The sequence below is a fragment of the Dermacentor silvarum genome, chromosome 1 (genome assembly GCF_013339745.2).
Source record: "Dermacentor silvarum isolate Dsil-2018 chromosome 1, BIME_Dsil_1.4, whole genome shotgun sequence".
Taxonomy (NCBI): domain Eukaryota; kingdom Metazoa; phylum Arthropoda; class Arachnida; order Ixodida; family Ixodidae; genus Dermacentor; species Dermacentor silvarum.
The window spans coordinates 390,330,953-390,357,031 of NC_051154.1; the positions used below are offsets into that span (position 1 = coordinate 390,330,953).

The 26,079-nt window shown below is 46.3% G+C and overlaps 1 protein-coding gene across 1 annotated transcript in view; it reads left to right on the forward strand.

Moving 5' to 3' along the window:
- Window positions 1–25,299, forward strand: part of LOC119446300 (isocitrate dehydrogenase [NADP] cytoplasmic-like) — a 34,659-nt gene extending 9,360 nt beyond the window's left edge. The window contains exon 2 of the mRNA XM_037710702.2: window positions 25,147–25,299. Within this exon, the coding sequence (XP_037566630.2) occupies window positions 25,147–25,299 (153 nt within the window). The remainder of the gene's footprint in view (window positions 1–25,146) is intronic.
- The last annotated feature ends 780 nt before the right edge of the window (window positions 25,300–26,079 follow it).

A 26,079-nucleotide genomic window follows, 5' to 3' on the forward strand; every position in this document is an offset into this window, starting at 1 on the left:
GCAAGGAGACACAATCTCTCCAATGTTATTCACTGCATGCTTAGAAGAAGTATTCAAGCTCTTAGACTGGGAAGGCTTTGGAGTGAGGATCAACGGCGATCATCTCAGCAACCTTCGGTTTGCAGATGACATGCTCTTCATGCCCGTGGACCCTGTGTCTAATCTGCGACTCCTAAACAGGCAAGTCCTTTCTGCGTTTCTTTAGGGAATCGCACCAAATGAGATCAAAGACCTGAGAATAAACGCACGGAAGAATGTACTCGCAGTAGACGTTCTACACCGTAGTGCGCTGCAAAGCCTGCGGCACGTAACGTAGATCGACAAAGTGAAAGTGCGATCCTTGATTTCTACAGGCTGCAATAGCACTGTCGGCGTCATTTATGATGTCGTTATTTCTATACAAACGGACGACTTGCCTATATTAATAAAGCCAACTACAGAAGGCACTCTTATCACGCACATGGCAAGACTTGGCAAAACACGTTGCCTGAAGCTTGAGTTTGAGGGAGACAGCCTTCCCTCACACGTCAAAGTTGGCCACGTCCGCCATCTAGTCCGGCCCTACGTACCGAAGCCCCTGCAATGCTACAAATGCTGCAAGATGGGACACCTAAAAGGTGTCTGTAGGAACAATCTCGTGTGCCCACGGTGCGCTGAATCTCATTCGGAAGAAGCCTGCCGCGCAACTGTGGTAAAGTGCCCTAACTGTCATGGTAGCCATGAGGCCTCATCCAAGGATTGCCCGCGGGTGAGGAACGAGCGAGCGGTACTCAAACGTATGGTACGGGACCATTCTACACACAGAGAGGCTGCCGCTACTCTCAGGCGGCGACGACGACATCGCCACCGAAGAGCATCACGAAGAGTTGCATCTACCGATAGAGATACACCATCTTCCGGCAAAGCGGCTACCATACCAACGCCTACTTCCACAAAGACGGACACTGCGACAACGAAGAAAGGGGCAACACTCGCTCCTCCAGAAGAGTGGCCTAAACTTCGACGAGCACAACCTGCCTCGAAGTCACATCAAATCGCGCCGCCCTCGATGACCTCACAAACCGCTGATGTGACGACAACTGAGGATCGCCAAGTCATAGCGATGTTGAAGTCACTTATGGACGCCATGCGCATTCTACTGAGCAGCATGAAAACGCCATCGGCGCAGAGCGCACTGCAGGTGCCGGACACCTTAAGTCCGCTACTTGGGGCTCTAGGGTAAAACCACAGCCCGAGAGATGGCGTTGTTTCAAGAGGAGATCAAGAATGCATCTGTCTTTCAGTCGAGGAATAAGGATTATAAACAGGGATAAGGTGCCTCAGAAAGGCTGGCCAACGTTTCGATAGGAGGACCTATCTTCGTCAAAGGCGGCCTCGTCATCCTCGGCGGGTTAGTTTTAAAGGGTTAGTGGAGTGAAGTCACGTCGATGTCCGCTGTGGCTGGCTGTAAAGGGAGAGACTGAAAAGAAAATGAGCGCCGGCGCTTGACTGGCTAGGCGCGGTTTCTAAGACGAGGGGAAAAGAGCGGGAGAGCGACAAAGTGGAAAAAAAATTATAAAGAAAAAAAAACCGTCAGAGGGGGTTGGGGGAGCGAGAGGCGAGTGAGCGTTCGGAGGAGTCGTGGTCGGCGTCCGTTTGGGGTCCCTGAAGAGCCGGTCAGTGTGCAGGTCACAATACGAGTTGAAAGGATGACTTGAGTAGCGTAGCATCAAGGCATCGGGTAATTTTGTGGTTGACAGGGAGCAGCTTGGTCCGTCAAGGGACGTCAGCCTCACTAGTACGCCCTAGGCGTCGTCGCGGTGGTATACAGAATTGGCGAGACCTTGTGTGGTCAAGGCGCCGAAAAAGGTATCCTGGCGTCTGGGAATTTGGACTGTCTCGGTGTGGATCTCGTGTGGAGAAAAAAAAAACAACAAAAAAAAAACAAGAAAAACGCGCGTTTGAGAAAAAAAACCGGCGCAGGAGGGTGACAGTGTAGAAAAAATATAATTAGAAATTTAAACCTGGGGGGGGGGGGGGAGACAGGTGTACCTGGAAAAGCGCTCGTATGGTTGATCAATGTGTAATAGCATGGAGGACGATAATAAATTGAGTGGTAGGGGAGATGCAGGGAAGAACTAGAAATGGAAGAATAGGTGAGGTTGAGGGGAAAAGGAAAAAAAAGAAAAGAAGAGAAAAAAAAAACCGGCACATGAGAGTGACAGCGGAAGAAATATAATTTGAAACATGAACACTGAGGGGACAGGTGTACCTGGAAAAGCGTTCGTATGGTTTATCAATGAGTAATAGCATGGAGGAGGATAATAAATTGAGTGGTAGGGGAGATGCAGTGAAGAACTGGAAATGGAAGAATAGGTGAGGTTGAGCATCGAGATTAGCTGGAGGTTTAACTTGTTTTGCGCCTTTGTTAATGGTATAACAATTTAAGGTTTATGTTACTGCTTTTAGCGATTCTAAGTTGCCACGCGATAAATTCATCCCCGTGGGGTGCAGGCATTTAAACTTGTGTATGAGGTATGATTCTGTATATTTTCTCTCGCGAGGTGAACGAAAATTTGTTTGTAGTATATAGAGTCTTGCTTCATCAAATATATGGCCGTGCTCATTGAAGTGGCTGGCTACTGCTTTAGGTAAATTGTGTTTTGTATCTGCGCGATGACCGTTGAGTCTCGTGTGCATTTCTTGTCCAGTCTCACCTATGTATTGCTTGTTACAAGCGGCACATTCTAGACAGTAGACTACGTTGCTTGACGTGCAGGTGAAATTCGAAGTTACCTTGTGAATGTAATCTGACGCTGTACTTTTTACTGCAGTAGTAGATTGAATATGTTTGCATGTGGAACACCTGGAGCGGCCACAGGGACCGGATGTTGGCTTCGTCTTTGTCCTTAGTTTGGCGTGTACAAGAATGTCCTTGAAATTACTGTTCCGTCTGTAGGCTACTCTGGGTGGGTCGGGAAAGATCTTATTAAGTTTCTGGTTGCTGGTGAGAATTGGGTGGTATTTCCTGAGGATATTGTTCACGTTGGGGAGTGCGTTTGAGAATTTAGTAGTAAGAAGAGGCGTTGTTGTCCTTGTGATCTTAGGGCGGGGTTTGAGGACCTTGGCTCGATCAAGCTTGGTTGCAGCGGTGTAGGCTTTCTGAAGGGCAGTGTTCGGGTAGTTCCTGCTTGATAGGGTTTCCTTAAGGTGATCGAGTCTGTCTATGTAGTCATGGTTTTCAACGCAAATGCGACGAAGTCGGGTGGCTTGGCCTTTAAAGATACCTTGTTTGCAATGTCTGGGATGGTGGCTTGTATAATCTAGGTACTGTTGGTTATCAAAAGGTTTTATATACAGCGTTGTCTTTAGTGTCCCATTATCAATATATATTGTTGTGTCCAGAAAGTTTATGCGCTCATTTGAAGATTCCGATGTGAATTTTATTGTTGTGTGAAAAGAATTTAGGAAAGTTACAAATTTATCTAAACTTTCCTGACCATGTTCCCATATTATGAATATATCGTCTATGTATCGTAGGTATGTGTGGGGCTTGTGGGTGCAACGAGATAGGAAATCCTTTCTAGAGTACCCATAAATATGTTGGCGCAGGTTGGTGCAAAAGGTGTGCCCTTACTTGTCCCACGTATTTGTAGATAGTAATTTTCCTCAAATTCGATGTAATTATATGTCAGAACTAGTTCAAGAAGAGGCAAGTATACTTCAATAGAGTGTTGAGCATTGTGTTTGGACAGCGTTTCTTTTATCAAGTTTAAACCATCAGGGATTGGAATGTTGGTGTACAGGGCCGTGACGTCTAGTGTTGCGAGAATTATGTTTTGCGGTAGTGTGCCTTTTGTATTAATGTCCTCTATAATTCTGAGTAGACGGGGGGGTATCTTGTACAAATGACGCAAGTGTTTTCCGAAAGTCACCAAGGAAGTCGTTAAGAAATGTGGAGAGGCTTTCTGTCGGGGTGTTGTTGTTCGATACTATCGGACGCCCTGGGATATTAGCGGTGTGAAGTTCAGTGGGTGGAATTTTATGAATTTTCGGAAGGAGGTAGAAGCGTCCTGCAGCTTTGTTGCTTGGTTTAAGAAATTTGAATTCTGACGGTGTTATCAATTCATCATCCAAAAGTGATTTCAGCCTGTTGGTAATTTTCAGTGTGTATGGTAACGTCGGATGATTGTCTAGCTTACGGTAATGTTCAGGGTTGTTTAGCTGTCTGTAAGCCTCGTGCTTGTACTTATCTATCGGCCAAATAACTATACTTCCACCCTTATCTGCTTCCTTAATGACAATGTCGTTCCGGCAACTAAGATTTGAAATGATACGATTCTCTGATGAAGTTATGTTTTTAAGTCGCTTAGCTGTCTTGGATTGGCCTATAATTTCTTTAGTAACAGTTTTGAGGTATAGGTCGAGTTCTATGGCTTGTTCTGGTTCAGGAGTCCAAGTAGATTGGGCTCTAAGTGGGGTCGTCCCGGTGTCTGGTGCGTTGTTGGCGAAAAAATGTCTTACCCGCATTCGTCGGGAAAATTCCGAAAGATCCTTGTGAAGCTCAAATTCATTTACTGTGTTGTTCGTGGGACAAAAGTTTAGGCCCTTGCTAAGTACGTCTATTTCTTCCCTACTTAATGTTTTTGAAATATCTACAACATTAGACTGATTTAATTTTGGGGAGCCTTCAGCCACGTCTGCTATTTGTAGATTCGAGCTCCCTTTTGTTGGCGTGAGGTAGCCGTTTGCCTGGAAGGTTGTTTTCTGATTGAAGATCGCTTCTTCCTCTGTTTTTGAACCAGTTTTCGAGACTGTGCTTCGTGGTACTGTTCTAAATCTTTCGTCTCATCCGGTGTCAGAGCTATGTTCTGAAGTCTATGGCTAAAACTTTCCAGTTGTTCTTCCCAGTGTTCCGTGAGTATATTCAAAAGTGAGAAGGAGGCATTGTTTAATGTTGTCTGCCAGTTTGCACGATGACGGGGTGGGAGTGTTCCTAGAGCTGGTATAGCCTTCAGGGTTAGTCCCTTGGGGATTATATTGTTCTGTGTGCAGTCTGTGTACGTTTTCAGATGAAAAGTGTAACTCACACGTTTCTTGGTAAGTTTTCTGGCCTGCAGAAATTGTGTACTGCGTGGCTGAGAGTGGTTATTAACTTTCAATGACTGTCATTTATTTGCCTTTTGGCGGGTAGATTTGCGTGTCGTTTGCTTCTGTTTGGCAGGTTTGTTTCCGCATGCCTCACTTAGTTCCACCTCTGTTTCTGTTTGAGTCTTTGCGTGTGCAGGCGAGCGTGTGGCTGTCTGTGTGAATGTTTCGGTTATGGATTTTGTGTTGTCTGCGACAGTTGTCTGTTTGTACTGCCATTGCGTGTGCAGGCGAGCGTGTGGGTGTCTGTGTGAATGCGTCGGTTATGGTTGCCTGTAACAGTTGTGTCTGTTTGCACTGCCGTTGATTTCGTCTTTGGAATACCATGTGCGCGGTGGCTCGTTTTACAATGAGTTGTCTGTGTGCCCGAAGTGACTGTTGCAGTTGTGTTGTGCGGGGTGGCACTTTCGGTAGGGTTAGATTTACAGAGTGTTTTTCTGTACTTGTCCTTAATAAAGGATTTGATGTGTTCGGAAGCTAGATGTATTCCTCTGCGGTTTAGATGGAAGCCATCCCAAGCTAGGTGTTCATGCGGTGCTTCGTGTATTTTTGCGTATTGCATTGTGTCGACGTTCTGGTGGACGTGTTCTAAGTTAAAGATTAACGAGTTGAGTTTGTTGATTTCCCCATTGTGTTTCATAATCCTGCCATAACCTGCCAAGCACCGTACGACTTTCCATCTATGCGGACGACATCTGCATTAGGGCATCAGGTGTAACACGACTTCAGCTTCGCGCTCGGCTTCAGAAGGCAGCCACAATGACATCTTGCTACCTTCGTCAACAAGGACTTGAAATTTCCTGTGAAAAGTGCGCAATGGTGGCATTCACCAGGAAGCCAATGTTTGCTTGCGGAATATCAATTAACAGACAACTTATACCATACAGCAGAAGTCACAGGCTCCTGGGAGTCGTAATTGACAGAGACCTGTCTTGGACTCCGCACGTGAATTACGTGAAAAAGCGGCTGTCTGCTATCTGTCACCTGTTCAGGTTCCTTGCAGGAAAAAGTTGGGGAGTATCCATACACGGTATGTTACAGCTGTACTTGGTGTTGTTCGTTGGATTGCTGCGGTACAGCCTGCCTGCAATATCCAACACCTGCAAGACTAACCTCTGTACGATTCAAAGCATTCAAGCCCAAGCCCTTAAGATATGTCTTGGCCTACCACACAGTGCATCAACGGCTGAAACCATTGCCATTGCCCAGGATTACCCAATCACGACACACATTACCGTTGAGACAATGCGTACGCATCTCAGACACTATGCTAGGACCCCTTCCCACCACCTGGCGAGCCTCACTGCTGAAAGGACCTGCTCGACATTTAGCGCTACTGTCAGTGCACATCGTGCATCGTTTACTTCAGGGTACGCACCTGCGGCGAAGCCAGTGCTTCCTCTGTGGTGTTTGAGCCGTCCACAAGTACATATAACGATTCCAGGACTACAGAAGAAGTCAGATGTACCGGCCCCTGCTCCAAAACAACTGAGCTTACTCCTCTTGCATGAAAAGTACAGCAACCGCGTGCACATCTATACCGATGGCTCGACTACGTCGTCCAGTTCTGGTGGTGCGGGGGTTATACCAACGCGAGGAATAACACTGCGGTTCAAGACATCGCATGTCACGACCTCAACGGCGGCAGAACTAACGGCTCGGCGTCGTGCACTAGAATTCATTGATTCTGAAAGACCTACAAAATGGGCTGTGTTTTCAGACTCAAAACCGGCATTACAGTGCATGCAGTCAGTTCTCCGACGCGGCTGTCATGAACAGTTGACATACGAAACCGTGAAACTTCACCATCACGTCAAACAAAAAGGCCACGAGGTTGTATTTCAATGGGTACCTGGTCATTGTGGAATCAGTTGCAATGATTCTGCAGACTACGCTGCTCGCACATCACACCAAGAAGAGCTCAGCGTTACAATTCCACTTTCGAGGACAGACGCCGCAAGGCAGCTTCGACACCTGGCACGCAGTCTCTCACTGACCGAGTGGAACTCGCCAAACTTACGACTTACACGACTGCATCAATTAAACCCCTCACTGCAACTCCGACCTCCATTCGGACTTCCTCGACGTGAAGCTTCGATTCTCTGTCGCCTTTTGTTAGGAGTTGCCTTCACAACGGCATACTCTACATTAATTGGAGTGACCGACAGTGCAGCATGCCAGGTCTGCGGCACCGACGAAACTATTGACCACCTGCTGTCCCACTATCCACGATATGCCCAAGAAAGACAAGAATTTGCTAACGCGCTAAAAAAACTGGACAATTGGACGCTTTCCGTGCAGGTGCTGCTGGAACACCGCCCCCATCGCTCGCCGGCCCATAAAGCGATGAAGGCACTTCTGTGCTTCTTGAGGACGACGGGCTTGTGTCAACGTATGTGACTAATAGTGCACTGAAACACGCGTCAGCGAACTAACCACTCATTTCCCTTCTTTCCTTCCCTCCTCTCTCTCCCTGTCATCTTTGTGTTCCCTCTTCCCATTCCCCCGGTGTAGGGTAGCCAACCGGACGTTATTCTGGTTAACCTCCCTGCCTTCTGCCTTTCTCTTGCTTCCTCCCCACCTTAATCCACCTTCATCAGGTCTAATGCACCCTATCCACTTTCGTACACCTTGATCTAATTTGTACAACCCTTAATCCCCCATAATCCACTTTAATCCATCATAACCAACACCAGCTAGAAGACTGCGGGTACCACCTAGATAAATAAGGCCACACGTCCCAAGCGGTTGGTTGGCCCACTCAATGAGGCACGCAGTTGTGTTTATCAGTAACCGGGTAGGCTTGCTTGGCGATGTAGGGAAAGCGCCCACAATCACGTACTAAAAAAAGTATGGGTGCGTGGCACCCCAAAGCAACTCAATTCGCAGGCTAGGAAGGGCGCCCTAATGGCGGACAACGCGTTAATTTCGACAACATGAGCTTACTTAGCCTATACCTAAAGCATGGTACACGAGCGCTTTTGCGTTCCGTCCGCATTGAAATGCGGCCGCCGCGGCAGGGTATCGAACATGGCACCTCGTACTCCAGAGTATAACGACATAGACATGACGCGGCAAGTGTACTGCACAAACTTGTATATTGTGTTTTATAATGTGCCGTTACTGAAGCGGCGAATTGCCATTATTTTGCATAAAGAGCTACCATGCGTACAAGAAGCGGCATTGAAGAGCTCACTGAGCAAGGAGGTTATAAAAAAACTTCTGGAGTGGAGATCCCCTATGCGCGCCCATGCGACCACCTGAAGCCTGGAAAACCGGTTGGCGGCCATCTTGCTCCAGGCAAGAACGAGCGCTGCTGGCGCGCTGGTAGCGTAACCAGTGCGATTTCGTGACGGCGTTTTATGATGAAAGCGGGAGAATTACTATGATTTATTTAGCGCAGATGTTTTTTTTAATGTGACAGCCTTTTATGCATACCTCATGGTGGGGTGTCAGTCTCAAGGCCGTTTCAAAACCATGCTGTTGACACGAAATGATCCTCTTAGGATAAGAGGTGATAGCGCGCGCAATACCACTATTAAGTATACAATATTAATTAAGCATGTGAACTGCAGTAACAATGAATATAGATAGGTGAATGAAGTGTGTTGTGACAGTAATAATGTTGAATTAGGAGTAAATAATCGTGGATTAAAGGGGTTTAGTTGGGTGATAGGAGATCAACGAAAGGTAATGATGGGAAGAACACGCGGTGCTGGGCTAGTTGATGATGATGGGAAAGCCACATTTAACATTCTAAAAGTGATTACGCGATTGAACTGAGGCGATAATGCGTGCACAGAGAGGTGAATTAGGCGAATTTAGAGTGACTTTTTGCTGAATGAATTGTGACGAAATAAAGTGACGAAGACTCCGTAAAAGAAGTGGAAACCGGCCCTCGTATCATTGAGTTAGCGACGCTAGGGCTTTCATGTCGCCTAGTTCTATCATCAGGAATCCCCAGTAATCTTTGTCATGTCACGCTAAGGACAAATGCACAAGGCAGTTGTTAACGCAAGAATACGTGGGCTGAAGCTGTAACGCGTTTCATGCGCATCAGCTTGCCACATTACCGAAGTGACACGGAGTACAAGGTGAAATCAGTAAAGTGGTAAATAAATTTTTATTATGTTCTGGCTATTTTGATAAAAATAAGCATAAAACAAGATGGTGGAAAAAATGAATAAAATATTGCATAACTACCTGGTGCATCACAGCGTATACTATAGGAAAACAATGCCAAACAGGCATACATAAAATGCAAACACATCAAAACAAACAAATGTTTCGGCTGCGCAAAAACGAAAAATTGCACCAATGCCCAAAATTAAAGGCATGCTGATAATGTCACTTCTTAAGGCGCACGGTTCAGTAACTACGAATAATGGCTTTTAAATATTGTAAAGATCGTGAGTCCGCAATAGACGAATTTGTATGAACTCTGATTTGTATAGAGCTTTACACGATGGCATGCAACAGCAACTTGATCTCCGAAAACATTAATATTCGCGATCCAGCCTAAGTTAAATTACGCCGAGATAGGATACCTACAGCTGCACAAGAACTGTTGTTGCTCCAGGCACATATCGTGTTGTTACACACACGATATGTGACTGGAAATACTCTTTCTTTGCCAGTTCGGTCAGTTATTTTCTTGTTTTGATGCGAAACAGTTGCGTGCCACGCTTATAAACAGTCAACTTGTGAGACGCAGCTATGACCTCCGCCAGGTCTGTGAGCTGTATCATTTGATATAAATAAGCAGTAAATAATTCCTCTCGACATGCGGAATCTCATATGCAAGCGCACCGGAAATATATACGAACAGCAAGCATTTCTTACGAACTCGCTTTTTTATGCGGATGTGCGGAGAACACTAGAAAAATGGTTGGAGTGCTGCCCTGTCGCAGCCTTGTCGTTTGACCAGACCTGTCAAAACAACCCTCTTCAAAGTGCACCGAGCAAAGAACATCCGAATCTTTAGGCGCCCAGCCATCTCTGCGAACAGCGGGCTGCCATGCGTCACGTAGCGCTTTCTCTTTCGGGAACCTGTCGCACAAACATACGTACGCAGAAAAAAGCTTGTTTCAGCCTATATTAGCCAATTTAAAGTAGATTTCATGTACAACAGCGCTCCTCGACGGAGATAGTGTACAGCAATGGTCGAGCGATTGAAGGCTTTTTCGCGCTACATATACACGTGAAACGTTACTCCTGACTTTTGCTTCGCACGATTCGTGCGACGCAGGCGTTCACCATCCCGTTCAGCAGAGCTTGGATGTTCCCTTACAAACGCAGAACTACCGCTCAGCAGACCGTAACTAAGCACTATAAATGCCGCAACTGCCGAACTACCGCAAGGGCCCAAGCGGCGCAGCTGCGTTTTCTGCCCGGAGCAATATGGCGGTCGCCGGCGTCAGCCGCGGCGCGGCATCTCCATTCCAGAAGTTTTTTTATAACCGCCTTGTCACTGAGCCCCATTGATTGTTTCAGAGATCGGTCCAAATAGAGAGTTCGTGCTTAGTTTCCCAATAGCATGTATACAACTGTCCTATATAATAATGACCTCACAAGCGCGCCAGCCAGCACGTAGGTTAGTTCCGTGTCACGGGGCTCACCTTAAAATGACGCGCTATTAGGCGCGAGCGCGCAGGGTGTCCTAGTGTCTAAGCATCGTCTTCTGGGCTGTTTCGGTGAACCCTACATGTAACGCCTGCTGTTCATCAGCAAATTTATCCTTAGCAATCGATTTTGTCAAACCTGTGCTTATTTTAGTTTGCGTTAGAAGCGAATAAGCAGCAGGGGCTGTGTTGAGCCAAGCGAAATAGCCTAGCACACGATGCTCGAACAAGAGCATGCTGTGTGCGCATGCGCCCGCCGACACTAATTTCGCAGCTGCTCTACGCGACACGGCACTGACCATCATGTCGGCCGACGCGTCCGTGAGAGGATTACCCTTTTGGTAAACTGCAGAACCGTCAGGCAGTCTTGCGGTGTGGGCGTGTTCTTTGAGAACTCTGAAGCACTTTGTGGTAGGCCTTTATTTCTCAGTGTTCAAAAACTCGGTGCATAAAAAATATTCGTTTTATTTAGTTCTGTCTAAATTGCTTATAGTGCAACAAGGCAAGCTACTTTCCCCAGACTAGACCCGCTCTAATGTTGCTTCGACCAGAGCCCGCAAGTGAAAGTCATCTACTGCCTTCTCGCTTATCGATGCCCGGGTACCAGCTTCTTTTGTTTTCTGATAACCTAACCACAGTGACGCCGTCTCTCTTGCTGCAATCTGAGAGAAACTTACTTAAAACGTTTCCACGCTTCAATCAGTCCTTAAAACCCATGATAGACGATGACAAGTGACATCTCCAGCAAATAAAATATTGAACTCGGATATTCAACTCACTTCGACATACTACGACTCATGTTGACGCGGACTAGCGTCGACTCTCTCAGACTTGTAGTGTTATCGGTTCACCAGGGACAGTACCCAAGCCATAGCCTGAGCGCTTGAGTAGCCCGTAATGAGACAGCTGGTCGACACATCCCGCCTCGGTAAGAAAGTTTATTTTATTAACACGAAAGTGTTTTATGCCGGGGTCCACCAAGACTTCACTGACGTATTTCCGTCACGGATATGACGTTCTTACAATGTACACGAACATAATACAAAGAAAGAAACCAGAAGAAAAAGTTCCACAAACATGCAAAATTTGGAAATCGAGCCCACGACCTCTCGGTCCGCGACGATAGATCGCCGAGCGTTTAACCCATTGCGCCACAAACGCATTTGCAGAGAGCTACACAGACGCGCATTATATATCTAACACTCCTCCGTGTACCCGCGCTCTTGCTCGGGGCGGTGCCGCCGCCTACGAGCAGAAAAGAGAAGTACTGCATTATGACACTAACGCGCACCGACAGTGAACGCTTCGGTGGTCTCAGCACTACGACGCCTCGATGCCAGCATTCGAAGGGACGCTGGCATCAAGAAGCACTACCAACGCCACCTAGGTGGCGTTCACCGTACTCAGCACAGCGGAGCGTGGCCTCCGCAATTAGCTCTGAAAATGTTTCTGAAGTTGATCGCGGAGGCTGCAATTACGACGCGCTGTACGCGCTGATTTGACTCGGTGACGATTCAGTTACGTGCTTTGTCTTGCGCGTTGTATTAGTGTGTCAGTTACGTGCTTCGTCTTTCGCGTTGTGCTAGCGTGTGCAGCGTAGTGCAGCTTCCATATGCACGACGGTTGCTCATGGTCATCGACGTTGGTAGTCGTGATGGAGGAGACGTGCCACCAGGCGTCAGCGTGGGCGCATCAACGCCTAAGGGCGCTTTAGCCACAAAACACCAATAGACATTATATATCAATGTGCAATAAACATTACACTACTTCTGTGAAGACACGTTTCACTTTTGTGTTCTATACCGATTCCTATAAAAGAGGGATCAACCACATTTTTTTTATTTCTTGGTAGTTTCTTGATAAGCACCACGGACCACAAATTGCGGCTGGCTTAAACAGCTTCGCTGGTAAAATCACTGCCCAAGCACTCCATACAGACTGTTAACCAACCAATGATGCTGGTTAACCAGTGAACCAGCGAACCAGCCAATGACGGCACTCTAATGGCAAAGCAGGCCCGGGATAGCCAGGTGCGTCTCGCGGCCTTGCCATTAACGGGCATTCACCGGAAAGGCAGGGCCAGCGCTAGATGTCTGTTATGGCACGTACACACTAGCGGCAAAATGCGCGCGGCGCGCCGCCGGCGGCAAAACGCAGCAGCGCCAGGGCGGCCACACCAACCGGCGGTGCGCCGCTGCGGCAATCACGTGACAAACTAGACTCCTCTCCCCTTCTCGAACTATCCGGGAGCTCACGCGTGCAGATGATAGTGCGAACCGAGAAACAAGCGGTCGGGCGGGTCCGCATGGCACCAGTTACCCGCGCGCACGTCACGGAAGCGGGCCGCTCGCATTGGTCTCCTTCATCCGCGGCACGCGGCAAACCGCAAAAAATCGGTCCAAGACCGATCCCTGCCGCGGCAATAAAAACCCGTATCGCGGCTGCTTTCGCGGCGCGCGTCTTGCCGCCGGCGGCGCGGCGCGCGCGTTTTTCCGCTAGTGTGCACGTGGCATTACAGTGGCTTTGCCAGCACTGGCATTACGGAGGCAACGGCAGGCCGTCGCGGCCCAGCCAGTGCCGGCTGAAAACCATCATCGGCCCTAGTTGGCGCCATGTAATGTGCTTCCTGAGCTGTTGCTAAATACCTACTACATAAGTGTGTTTTTTCCGAAGGTGAAAGAAGCTCGCGATACACGCAGAATTGCCGCGCGACGGCCGCTCGAGGCATTTTACATGCATTCGTGGGCTTCTTTCACGCTCGCAAAAACACATGTAGCAGCAACAGAAAGCTGTATCGGGAGTTTTTCATGTTGCTCTACAATCTTCTCATTGACACTTTGATAATTAGGACAGTGCTTCACGAGTTAAATAATTAATTACAATTACCTAATTAAATCCCAGTAACAAAAAATTACTGCCGGCTACTCAACTGTGCTGGAACCAATACGAACTAGGTTTCCTTCGCGTAACGCCTTTCCTTTTTTTTAAATCGTGCTGCGTGATAGCTGGGACACCCTGTATATGCTTGTTCCATTGCGGAGGTTCTGGTAAAATATCTGCAGATGTATTTAAACGTTTATATAGCGAACTAATCACATAGAGAAATAATCATTGTTGCCATTGAAATGACCATATAAACATGCATTGAAAATCTTGTTTTATAGAACGATGATTTCATATATGCAAATAACAGGCCATCCTTAGTTTAGAATGAAATTGCTGTTATATCGAGCGGAGAAGGCCAAATTCTGGTGGCGGGTGATGTTTGTAGCAAATCGCAATGCGTCAGTTTATATGACACCCGCGAGCTTGCGACCACTGCAGACAACGTGCCAAAGAGGACGCTGCCGTGTCAGCGGTATGGGGCCCCGAGATCGGCAAGCCTAACCGTGGCCAATTCAACGAACTTCATCAGATGAATACGGATACAGATACCCTTGTATACATGTATGTGTATACCTACAACGAGTTCAATGTGCACAACACGCTGCTCGTTGGTGAGTGCTCTGTACTACTGGGGGACAAAAGTGTCCAGGACGCGCGAGCGGCGCTAACTGCCGAGCTAAGCCACGTTGTGAACTGGTTGTGAGACCGTTGAATACGGCACGCACGTCCCGCTCCGTTCGCAGGCATGTTGTTTTTTCTAGCTTATCTGCCACATCATGTTTGCCACGGAGTTTGTCGCGAGGTTTATCAATCTTCGGTTAAGCCAAATGTAATAGGCTGGCTTTAGAAAGGGATATTCTATAATGACATGCTTGGCATTGAGGAATTTATTGAGCACTTTGCAGCAGGATATACACCTTAAAATTTAAAATTAAATTATGGAGTTTGTCGTACCAAACCCACCATATGATTATGACGCACGGCGTAGTGGGGGACTCCGGAAAACAACGTCGCAGTTTCGCACGAAAGGCGAAGCAATGATTGCGATAGCAAATTAGTAGATGGCTATGCGAAGCAAGCATAGTAGTTTACTGGGCCTTATAATGTTGTACGCATTCGCTTATAAGCACGGTGTCACGCGCGCACAGGTAAACATGAGCACATCTCGCTCTATTACCGCGGAAATTAGCTGTGAAAATGCCGGAGTGAGAAAGCGCGCCAGCAGCAGCGGGCAAATTGAATTTCACGATCTCTTCTCGTTTCAACGCGAACTAAACATCGAAAGCAGAGCGCATACGAAGCTACCGGCCCTCGGCGCATGCACTTTGTCCCCATCGCAGATCGCTTTGAAGATGACGGCCGTGCGGGCGCGCGCTTCACCCACATCGCCGATTGCTTTCAAGATATGCCGCCTGCGCGGCCGCGCTGTGAGCTGAAACCGTTGGTGCAGATCGCATCCCCCCTCCCTCTCTCCATGGCATCGCCCTCGTGCCTCGCGCATGAAGGAAAACCGCGCGCTTCCTGCCGGCCTTCCTCCCTCGCAAGCTCTACATTGAGCCGCGACTGCCGGCTCACCCGCGTACGCGTAGGCTTTCACTCGCGCACACGCCATAAGGCTCGCGGCGACAATTTTATCGGCGTACGACTTCACATGGAACCTCACAGCGACGGCGACGACGACGGTGACGCCGATGGCAGAAATGCCCTTGGAGTGTCCATATAATTGCTATCGCAGTAATATGGACCACCTGAGGTTCTTTATTACCGTGCACCTAAATATAAGTAAACGGGTGTTTTCTGCATTTCGCCGCCTTCGATACGTGGCCGCCGTGGCCGGGACTTGATCCCGTTGCCTCGTCCTTAGCAGCCTAACACCATAACCACGAAACAACCACGGCGGGTCTTCTGCAGAGTCTTTTATCAACAAAGGGTGATAATGCACGTGAATGGCATTGCTTCTCAATATTGCTGTTCTTTCCAATAGGCAATGCTAAGGGCTTATGATAGAAAAGAACTCTTCTTCTAATTAACAGCATTTATTTAGGATGGCAACATCTCCGCTTGCATACAGAGGTCTTATATATAATTCACTCAGAAACCGAGATAAGGCCAAACCCGATTTACTCGAAATGAAAATCAATAGCGGTTATGCGCAGGGGCGCCTATACTCGGACTCAGAGTAAAAAAGAAAAAGCAAAATAGAGGCTGCGTATAGAACAGTTCTTCTCGAGTTAGAGAATTAATTGCAGTTATCTAATGAAATCTCAGTAACGAAAAATTACGAGTGGCTACTCGACTTTACTGGAAACAATACGTACTAGGGTTTCTTCGAGTAACGCATTTCTCTTCTTTTAAATCTTGGTGCATGATAGTTGGGACACCTTCTATATAACTTGGCGCAGTCGTTTCCTCTTTCCCGCTGCATCTTGCTCTGTGACGCCCAAAACGTTTTCTATGCTGATGTTTTGATTGGATGGATGCTTGTTAGGCTGACGTGTTAAGGCGAAAGCCTTAAACGCCTCATCTGACGGTGGCCTTGAAAACATTGCGTGTGGTACAGAAAGTCACGTGTACTCACTTGGCATTGGTGACGACGCTGTGCGGCGCTCAACTAAAGGTTACTGCTTGTTTTACTACAGATTGCCGGAGCTGGGCATTTCCGACGTTTTGGGAAGAATCGATCTTCGTCAGGTACATCGCCGTAGGCAGCGAAAGCCCGGAAGACGTAGTTTTGGACTGGCTGCCACCAGGAGGCGTGGGGCCCATCGTCAGTTCTAGACAATCTCTCGGCATCTTGCGATACCGCCTTTGGTATAAAAGAAGGCTGCCAGCCACCCGTCCTTTCACTTGGCATTGGTGACGACGCTGTGCGGCGCTCAACTAAAGGTTACTGCTTGTTTTACTACAGGTTAGTGCCCATTGTACATATACATTTACATTTGCATTTATACAGTATCGTCGCCAATGCCAAGTTTGAGTTTGTTTGAAGTTTAAGTTTGTATTTGCTTGATTCGTGCACCTGGCTGCTGTATAGTAGCATTACCGATATGGCTAAGGAACTCGCAAAGCTAAAGGAAGAGATAAGGACTGAATTGCTCAAAGAAATTAGACAAGAATTCAAAGCTTTCAAAGATGCATCGGAACGTGACCTCAGGAATGAAATCCGCGAGGTGCGCAATGAGCAGCGCCAAATGAGTAAAAGCATTGACTTTGTGCATGAGTCAATCGAAGAAATGAAGCAAAGACTGAATTCTTAGCTCTCAAAGAATGCAACTCAGGCAAACGAAAATGACGAACTACGCGCTAAATGTGCTGCACTGGAAAAAAAAAAGCAGCAGAACTTGAAAGACGACTCACACATTCGGAGCAGTACTCACGAAATGCTAATCTGGAAATACAGGGTGTTCTAAAGAAAGAAAATGAGGACCTTGCTATTATTTTGTCTGATATCGGTAATGCAATCCATGAGCCTATCAGTTCATCTGACATTGAGCGTTGTCACCGTGTTCCAACTCGCAACCCGGATAAAACAAACATTGTTGTTCAATTTAAATCTAGAGCCAAACGCGACGCCGCCTTGAAAAAAGCAAAGAAAACAAGAATCGCGAACAGAGACCTAGGATTAGAATCCACGTGCCCCGTGTACGTAAACGGACACTTGTGCCCGGCGCTAAAGAGGCTGCTTGGCATGGCAGTGAAAAGGAAATATGAACATAAATGGAAATCTGTGTGGACCAGCAACGGAAAGATCTATGCAAGGGAAAATGATAGCTCTGATGCTGTGCAAATATCGGAAGAGCGTGACCTTGCTAGGATTAGGTCTGCTGTTTCTGGCGCTACTGGGAACACTCGCTTAAGATGGCCATGGAATATCATGATTTCATCTTACCGCATCGTTTGCAGTTACAACGAAACTCCAACATTTCCGTTCTGCACTTGAATGCTCGATCTGCAGCCAATAAACAAGAAATAATTAGTAATTTTTTTAATCTGTTCTCTTTCAAGTTTGATATCATTATGCTAACCGAAACATGGCATCATGACAGCAGTGCTCGGCTGTACCTTGATGGCTATGCTGATTGCGTTTTAAATCGAACTGACAGGCGAGGAGGCTGTGGCTGTGGCGAGGGGGTGTGGCAATCTATGTCGCGTCGGGATGGAAATGCGAATATGTATCAGAATTTTGTGCAACAACATACGACTATGAAATTTTAACGCTTAAACACTTATCCGATATAATTTCGGTCGTATATCGCCCGCCAAATGGAAATATTTATGGCTTTCTGAATGTTTTTGATAATTTACTGGAATATGTTGCTGCTAACGAATTTCGGCTTGTATGCGGGGGAGACACTAACATTAATTTTCTTGAAAATACAGCTGCCACATTAGAATTTACTAATAGACTTAGCTGTGCGGGATTTGTTAATCTAATTTGTACACCAACTCGTGTTACGATGTCTTCGTCTACATGTCTTGACATTCTTATCACGAATATTGGCACTGTTGTAGAGCATGCTGGAACAGTGACGTCGGACGTCAGTGATCACTGCCCTGTGTTTATGACATATCGTATCAATGTGAAAAAAAGTAGTTCTGAGACAAATGTGTTTACAATACAAGATATGTCTGATAAAAATATGGTTCTTTTTAAACATGACGTTTGCAATTACGACTGGTCTTTCCTATACAAAATAAGTGATGCAAATGCCGCGTATTCCAAGTTTCTTTCTGCGTTTCTACAAATTTACACCACACATTTCCCTTTCAAAAAGATTACGCAAACCAAAAAGATAAGAAAACCTTGGATTACGCAGGAACTTTTAAAAAAAATAAAACACAAAGATAAACTGTACCATAGATTTCTTACTACACGCGTGCCTGAGGCACTGACACTATTCAAAAGGTACAGAAACAAATTAAATACGGAACTTAAACGTGCTAAGAATGCTTATCATGAGCGTCTGTTTGCAGACGCCACGAGTAAACATTCTGAGACCTTGTGGAGCATTATCAATAATGTTCTTGGTCGCAAAAAGCATTCTACCTCATCAGACAAGATAATCTGCAATAACAATGAAATATCAGGTTTAGCGCTCGCAAATCATTTCAATAAGTACTTTGCAAGTATAACCGTGCCACAGCAAACGGAGCAAACTCCGCCCAATACGTCATCATTTCTTTCCACTTCGAACAGTCTATTTTTAAATCCCACAAGTGAATCCGAGGTATTTTGCATTTTTATGAACCTTAAAAATAGTAAAGCTCTTGACATTGATGATATACAAATAAAACCTATAAAGTATGTTTTAGAATACATCACTCCAGCTTTAACGCATAGATTTAATCTAGCTTTACAGTCTGCGGTGTTCCCAGAGAAAATGAAAATGAGTAGGGTAACTGTACTTTTTAAAGGAGGCAACAGAAATGATGTATCAAATTACCGACCCATCTCAATCATACCAGTGTTTTCCAAAGGATTAGAAAAGATTATTTTTTCCCGCGTGTCAAATTTTTTCGACAGACAAAACGTTATATCTTGTGCTCAGTTCGGCTTTTGTAAAGGCAGGTCAACGGAAACTGCTTTGCTCACTGTTAAGGAACATGTACTAAAAAACATAGAAAGAAATTTCTTCACTTTCGCACTATTCATCGACTTCAGCAAGGCTTTCGATAGTATAAGGCATAAAATTTTGCTATGGAAATTATCACAGAATGGCGTTAGAGGTACTCCATTAACAGTATTCGAGTCCTACCTTAGTGATCGGAAACAATCAGTTTGCATAAACCACGAGAAGTCTTCTTTCCTTCCTTTATTAAACGGCGTGCCACAAGGAAGTGTATTAGGTCCTATGCCTTTTAATGTCTACGTTAACGACATTATTAAAATTGATAAAACTGTAAAATTTATCATATATGCCGATGACAATACTCTTCTTATATATTTCTGGTCCCAATTCACGGATATTAATAGAAAAATGTAACGATCTATTAACTAAGCTATCTGAATGGTCAATCACTAATTGCCTAAAAATAAATCCTACTAAAACTAAAGTAATGCTATTTCGCGCAAGAAATAAAGCTCTTAGCAGCAATCAAACTCTAGTGTGTGCTGGTAAAGAACTGCAAATTGTTGATGAACATAAAATATTAGGCGTTACTTTTTCTTCGCACCTTACCTGGGATAAACATACTGAAAATATCTGCAAGAAATTGTCTGCAATCGCAGGTGTTTTGTCTCGATGTCGATGCCTTCTTCCACCGAAAGCAAAACTAAACATTTATTATGCCTTATTTTTTCACATTTAAATTATTGTCGCTTAGTGTGGGCGACCACAGGAAAGACGAACATTATGAAAATCCTTTCTTTGCAAAAGAAGGTGATTCGGCGCATTGACAACATGGGTTTTCTGGACACAACGCGGCCAGCTTTTCTAAAACATAAAATTATTAAAGTAGAACACCTATACACTTTTCGGCTTCTAAATTCTTTTTACTTTTCAAATACTGCTTTCAAAAATTTCTTGGTGTCTGCTGCATCATTGACACCTAAATTAATTTCTGCCAATACGAGAAATAGCGACACGTGGCATGTGCCCTGGTTTCGAAATAAATATAGCCTACAGCCATTACAACATAACTTACCATCTATATTAAATAAATATGAAGGTACATATATTTCCTCATCCAAAGAACTTCGAAAGCATTTTGTAAACATGTGATCACTGATTGTTTATCAGAGCCCATTTGTATTACCAATTTGTAACCCTTGCACACATATATTTCTTTTTCAGATGTATCAAATATATTTTTTCTTATTAATTTTTCTGTCTTGTTTCTATGCATTTATGTAATTTATTTATTTTGAGTGTCTAACAATCTTACTATTTTTGATGTAACCACCACGTATGCCTTGTAAAGGACCATAGGCCTAGTCAAGCTGTTTCCCAACAGCTTTTAGCCTATGACGTCCACCGGAAATCTTGCATTTCTGGAAATAAATCTGTATTGTATTGTATTGTACTCGCCGCGCGTAGAGACGCGCTCGTGCCACCGCCCGCACGTTCGTCGTCATCTTCGACAGCTGGCTCCGACGCCACTCATCGTGCAAAAAAAGGCAAAGGAAATGAAGACGAAAGTTAATTCAGGCACTCGAATCCGCGATCTTTGGTGGGAGAAAACAAATAATAAGAAGTAACAACGCATTCGAATGAGAATGTCAAGTAATTAATCAAGTAATTTCGCGTATGCTAACTAGTGACAGTTTTTTTAGTCTACTGCTTATACTTAACACCCAAAAGCCGTAGCGTTAATAATGAGCAACGCCGGAATGGAGAGTTCAACAGCATTTTCGATCTTAATATTACCTGACCTCAGATTTTACCTCCAAGAAAACGTATAATCGTCAATGCAAGTTGTTGAATACGCGGTTTTGGTGTCTAGCTCATATTGTCTTATTCTCTGGCAATGGATAGTTATCCTTGGTGGCAGACGCTATGATGTCAGCGTGCAGATAAAAGCTTGCGTACTCCAAGAAACACCCTTTTTTGACGGGGGAAGGCTGCATGTTCCAGCCATTACGCTGGTCAACGCTACGGCAGTCTTTATCCCTGCCTTTGGCCGTAGGCTGCTTCATGAACTGTCTTCGGGACGCATCCCAAATAGAAGTTCTCCATAACGCAAATAGTCTGGCCTGATAAAGAAAGCCAGAAAGCGTTTAATCCTTGCGACACTTGGTTCGCCTAACAGTTATAGCTACGCAGCCGATGATAATGAAGATCCCTGCGAGTGCAGTGACCGAGTGGTGTCTAATAAGCTCGTTAAACTCGGTGACACAAAAGCCAGCATCGGTCGTCAGGGGCGGGAGCGAGGAGCAAACGTCATGGTAACGTTGTTGAAGAAAAAGTTTGGACCTGGAAATGGACTTACAAGTCCTTTTTGTGCAAGTACGATTAAGAACATTACACATATATACGTAGCATCGTCCCACAAGATATTTCTGCGCCAAATCTCCCCATTCAATTCCACAATATTTATCAAAAAAATTCGAAGCTCTGGCCAAGGATCTATTTTTATGGTCTTTTAGAGAAACACACAAAACATCTCCAGGCGAAATATATGTTTGCAACTGATGCGTCCATGTGTGACGAGAGATCAAGAGTCGTCTTATTTTTTCCGCACCTGTGTTGACATTTCTGTATTCGTCTTCCTGATTTTACATCTATTTTGAGACCAAAATAATGGCCATCACTGTAGCCCTGCGCAAGTTGCCATCAATTGTGTCTACATTCGTTAATTTAAGAGATTCGATATATGTGTGCTGAATGCTTACTTGAAGAACAGGCGCGAAAATACTGGCAACATTTCATAGTTTAGTACCTCCAGATATACAGAATGTTAACGTAATTTGGGTACAGGGTCACTGTGAAAGAAACTAAAATGAAATATCAGATTCTCTTGGCAAAGCTTCCCTGGATGGCCCGGACGTTGTTTCCGTTTAGCCGGTGAAGGCGTAATTCACTTCAGCAAGATACAGAACATTCTGTCTTGGTCAAACAGGTACAAAACAAAACATACTATCGAATTCGGACTTCCAGCGCCTGTAGTTCATCTGGAATATCCAGTGGTGTCCATAACGTCAATATAAGGTTACATTTACGAGATTGCGATGCCACATTCCACAGTTACATTTTATTGCGATAGCAATTATATGGACACTTCAACCGGATTTCTGCCGTGGCCGTCATCGTCGCCGTCGCCCTGAGGTTCCCTATAGATAAAATCTTCGCCGCGCGCCGTATGCCCGAGCGGAAGCGTGCGGGAACGCGCGCTATCACGGAGAGCGAACACACTCAATCACCCACGCGCAAGCAAGGAAGCGGGAAGCCAGCGCCGGAGGGAGCGCGGGGGGGGGGGGGGGGCACTTCTACGCTGCCAACAACCGCGCTCGTCGCTCGCCTCTTATCTCCGCACGGCTCTGACCTTTATGCGCCGTGCATTCGCCGCTCAGTTTTCGTTGAAGCGATAGACCGCACGTACCTTCGCCCGCTGCGGCGTATGGGCTCGCTGCCAGCGTTTTGACAGCCGTTGTCTGCAGTCATTCAGTGTGATCTATTCAAGTTTGTGCGCGCTCACACCACGCTTGTTCATTGAGTTAGTAATAGTCGGGCCACATTTTCCAACGCACACTACACATGCAATGCTGCCCGGATCGGCAGTGCAGCACTACAGGTGTGTCCCTTCCCACGCGCTGCCCACGGGAAGCGCTTCTCATCAACACCACCGTTTCACACGCGCCTTCTCGTGGTCATCGAGTCTCTTCATGTCGGTCTACTTACGCCGCAGCACACCTGTTTACTTAATCAGCTGATGTTTGCTACAATTCATATTGCTACCAAAGCCGCTTACCTTACTTCGTATGACATTGCTTTGGTGCTATCGCATTCATTGCTTCGCCCTTAGGGCGAAACTGTGACATTTTTTATTTGCACAGGGCTGGTTTGACGCAGTCCCATCTCTGTCACGTCTGCAATGAACCGGAGACCAATTGATCAATTCATTATTGTTGTGGTGTCGTTGATTTTCACTACAACGCAAAAGACTTCTCGAGGCTCCGTTTCACAAACTCTGACTCTCATTGACTTCCCAAATTATCCTTTCCATTGGGGCCTGGGCCCTGGGCTGCAGCTATAGGGATGTTTGAATTGCCTTATACAATTTCATTCTCAACACAAAGAGAGAGAGAGAGACCATTTATTTGGATCAACTAGGTCCTTGATCTTGAGGACGAGTGGGTGAAGTCCTCATTCCAGGACTCCACTGGCCATGGCTGCTCGACGTACTTGCGGGACGAGAGCTTCTTGTCCCGCCAGGGTATTGCTGGTCAGCTGTACCTCCCACCGCTCAAATGACGTGCTAGGCGTCTTTAAGTGTTGAGGTTTGCCCCCGCACCCACGCGAGATGTGATAGAGTGTAGGGCGTGTGTCGCCGCACCAGGGGCAAATGCAGCGATATGTTTGTGGGTATATTTTGCTGTGTTTGTGTAGGTTTGGGAATGTGGCTGTTTGGATAAGCCTGAGAGGTCTACCTCTTCAGTTCTGAGCTTTTTGTGAGAGGGAGGATAAATCTTGCGGTTGAGTCCCTGGATCTCGAGTCGGTCGCAGTAATTGGATGGCAGGCGCACGAAGAGGATTGATGAGACGATTGGTTTTGCCCCGCTTGGTTGATTAGCACTGGAGCTAAGGCGTTCGCCCTTTCGTTTCCCTTCAGTCCCGCGTGAGCCGGCGTCCACGTGATTTGATGGGATTCTTGCAGCCTCGGACCTAGCATATGAGCCGCCAGCAGCGGTGTTCGTCCGTTCGTAAAGTTACGGCAGGCTTGTTGCCAGTCCGTAACGACATGAACTTCCCTGCCCACCCTGTCATATTGTTTTATTACTAGCGCCACTGCTAAGGTCTCAGCCGCAGCTGGGGACGCTGCCCTGACAGAGGCCGCAAGGGTCAAGGAGTTGTCTCTCCCGTTCACGGCGGCTACCGCGAAGTAGGTGGTTTCGGGACCCTGCAGAGGTGGCCTACCCTCTGCAGGGTATGCCGCCACGTCCACGTAGTTTACGTACGGGGTCATCCTTCAATTGTCGGCACTGTCTGTCGACGTGAGCCTTGCGTCGTCCTTCGTGGAGTTCATGACTCATGTTGTTGTTGTTGCCTCAAAACGTGGTCAACACAAAAAGATTGGCGCGATAATTTAATATTATCATCCTTCTCATTTCTTGCAGATTTCACATGCGCAAGTCGGAATTTTATTTCAATCACCTTTAATAAATCCTGCGTGATTACAATTTGATTTCTATTTATAACACTTATATTGCCATTTATTTCTTCATATTATATTGATGTGGGAGCCGGAGCCATGACAAGCTGCAGTTTGCGGCTTTCTATTCGTTACCCCCATATTTCTTGCAGAGAAATAAAAGTTCCTTTTGATTTATTTATTTCTTTAATTGATTGATTGCTTGATTACTTTAATTGTGCCGCCGCTTTTTCGGTCCGCCGTCAGTGATGGGTATGTGCCATATTGAGGAAATCATCATCACCATCCTCCGGGGCTATGCTACCTGCGGGTATCTCTCCACCACAAAGTTTTGAAGGTAGCAATGAATAATTTTCTTTGATTTTCAGTGATTCAGGCAACAATCTTGCAATGGACCGATGTATATATCAAGTAGTTAACCTGAATGCATGCTGAATGCATGCTGAATGCATATAATCTTAAACGTAAAAACTTCGCTCTTTTTTGCCGCGTGAGGCACGATCAGCTCGTGGTCGCGAGCATGACTACCGCGAGACGAACGCGCTCGTATTTCCAGGTGGCCGCTCTCTTGTCCAGAAGCATCGACTAGCCCCGCTGTTCCCACCGGCTGGCCCCTGTACCCATGGAGAAACACATGTGCGGGCCCGTGATCGAGATGTGGGGCGACGACATGGCACGCGTCGTCTGGGACCTGGTCCGGTAGAGACTCATGGAGCTGTACCTGGACGCCAACCTGAGGGCGTTTGATCTATCAATCGAACATCGCAAGGAGATCAACGACACGATCACCCTGCAGGCCACCCAGGCGCTCGAGGTACACAACGTGGGCGGCGTCAAGTGCGCCATCACGTCCTAGGAGGTCGTTCTCGAGAAGTACCACTTGAAGCGCACGTGGATGTCGCCCAACGGCGCCATTCGCAGCGCCCTCGGCGGTGACGTCTCCCGGAAGCCGATGGTCTACCGCAACATCCCTCCGCTCGTGAAGCAGTGGCGCAGGCCCATCATCATCGCGCGCCACGCATTCGGCGACCAGTACAAGGGCCAGGAGTTCGTGGTCCCCGGACCAGGCACGCTCCAGATCAAATACTCGCCCAGCATGGGAGCTTCCTATAACATTCACGTAAGCGCGGCAAATTTAATACGCAGCAGATATACGGGCACTTAAAGGGAAACTCACGGGGTTTTGGCATTGCAAACAGTTTCTCACTATAACACCTCGAGGGTAATCTGACGCCACCGTCTATGCCAGTTTCTTAAAGGGCGCTGTGCCATCATGGGAATGGCGGGATATGTTTATGAGGCTTGTGTTGGCTGGGGCTGAACGAGGCTTCGTCTAAAACGTGGATATGGCTACGCAAGTGACACGTTATTAAAATAAAATCTGCATAAATGGCTTTCATTCACCCATATTACATCTCTGAATAAGTTTACTCACCTACAATGCAGGATCAAGCGAAGCAAATCAAGAACAGACAAGTTGTGTTAAAGCGCGCGCGAATGTTGTCATCGGTCCTACAAATTTAGCGGCCCGCTGATGATTTTTACGTTTCATATAATTGTACATCCAATAACGAAACCTCAAAATTAAACAAAACATGTGTTTGTTTAAGAATAAAGCGAGAACAGCTTTTTACGT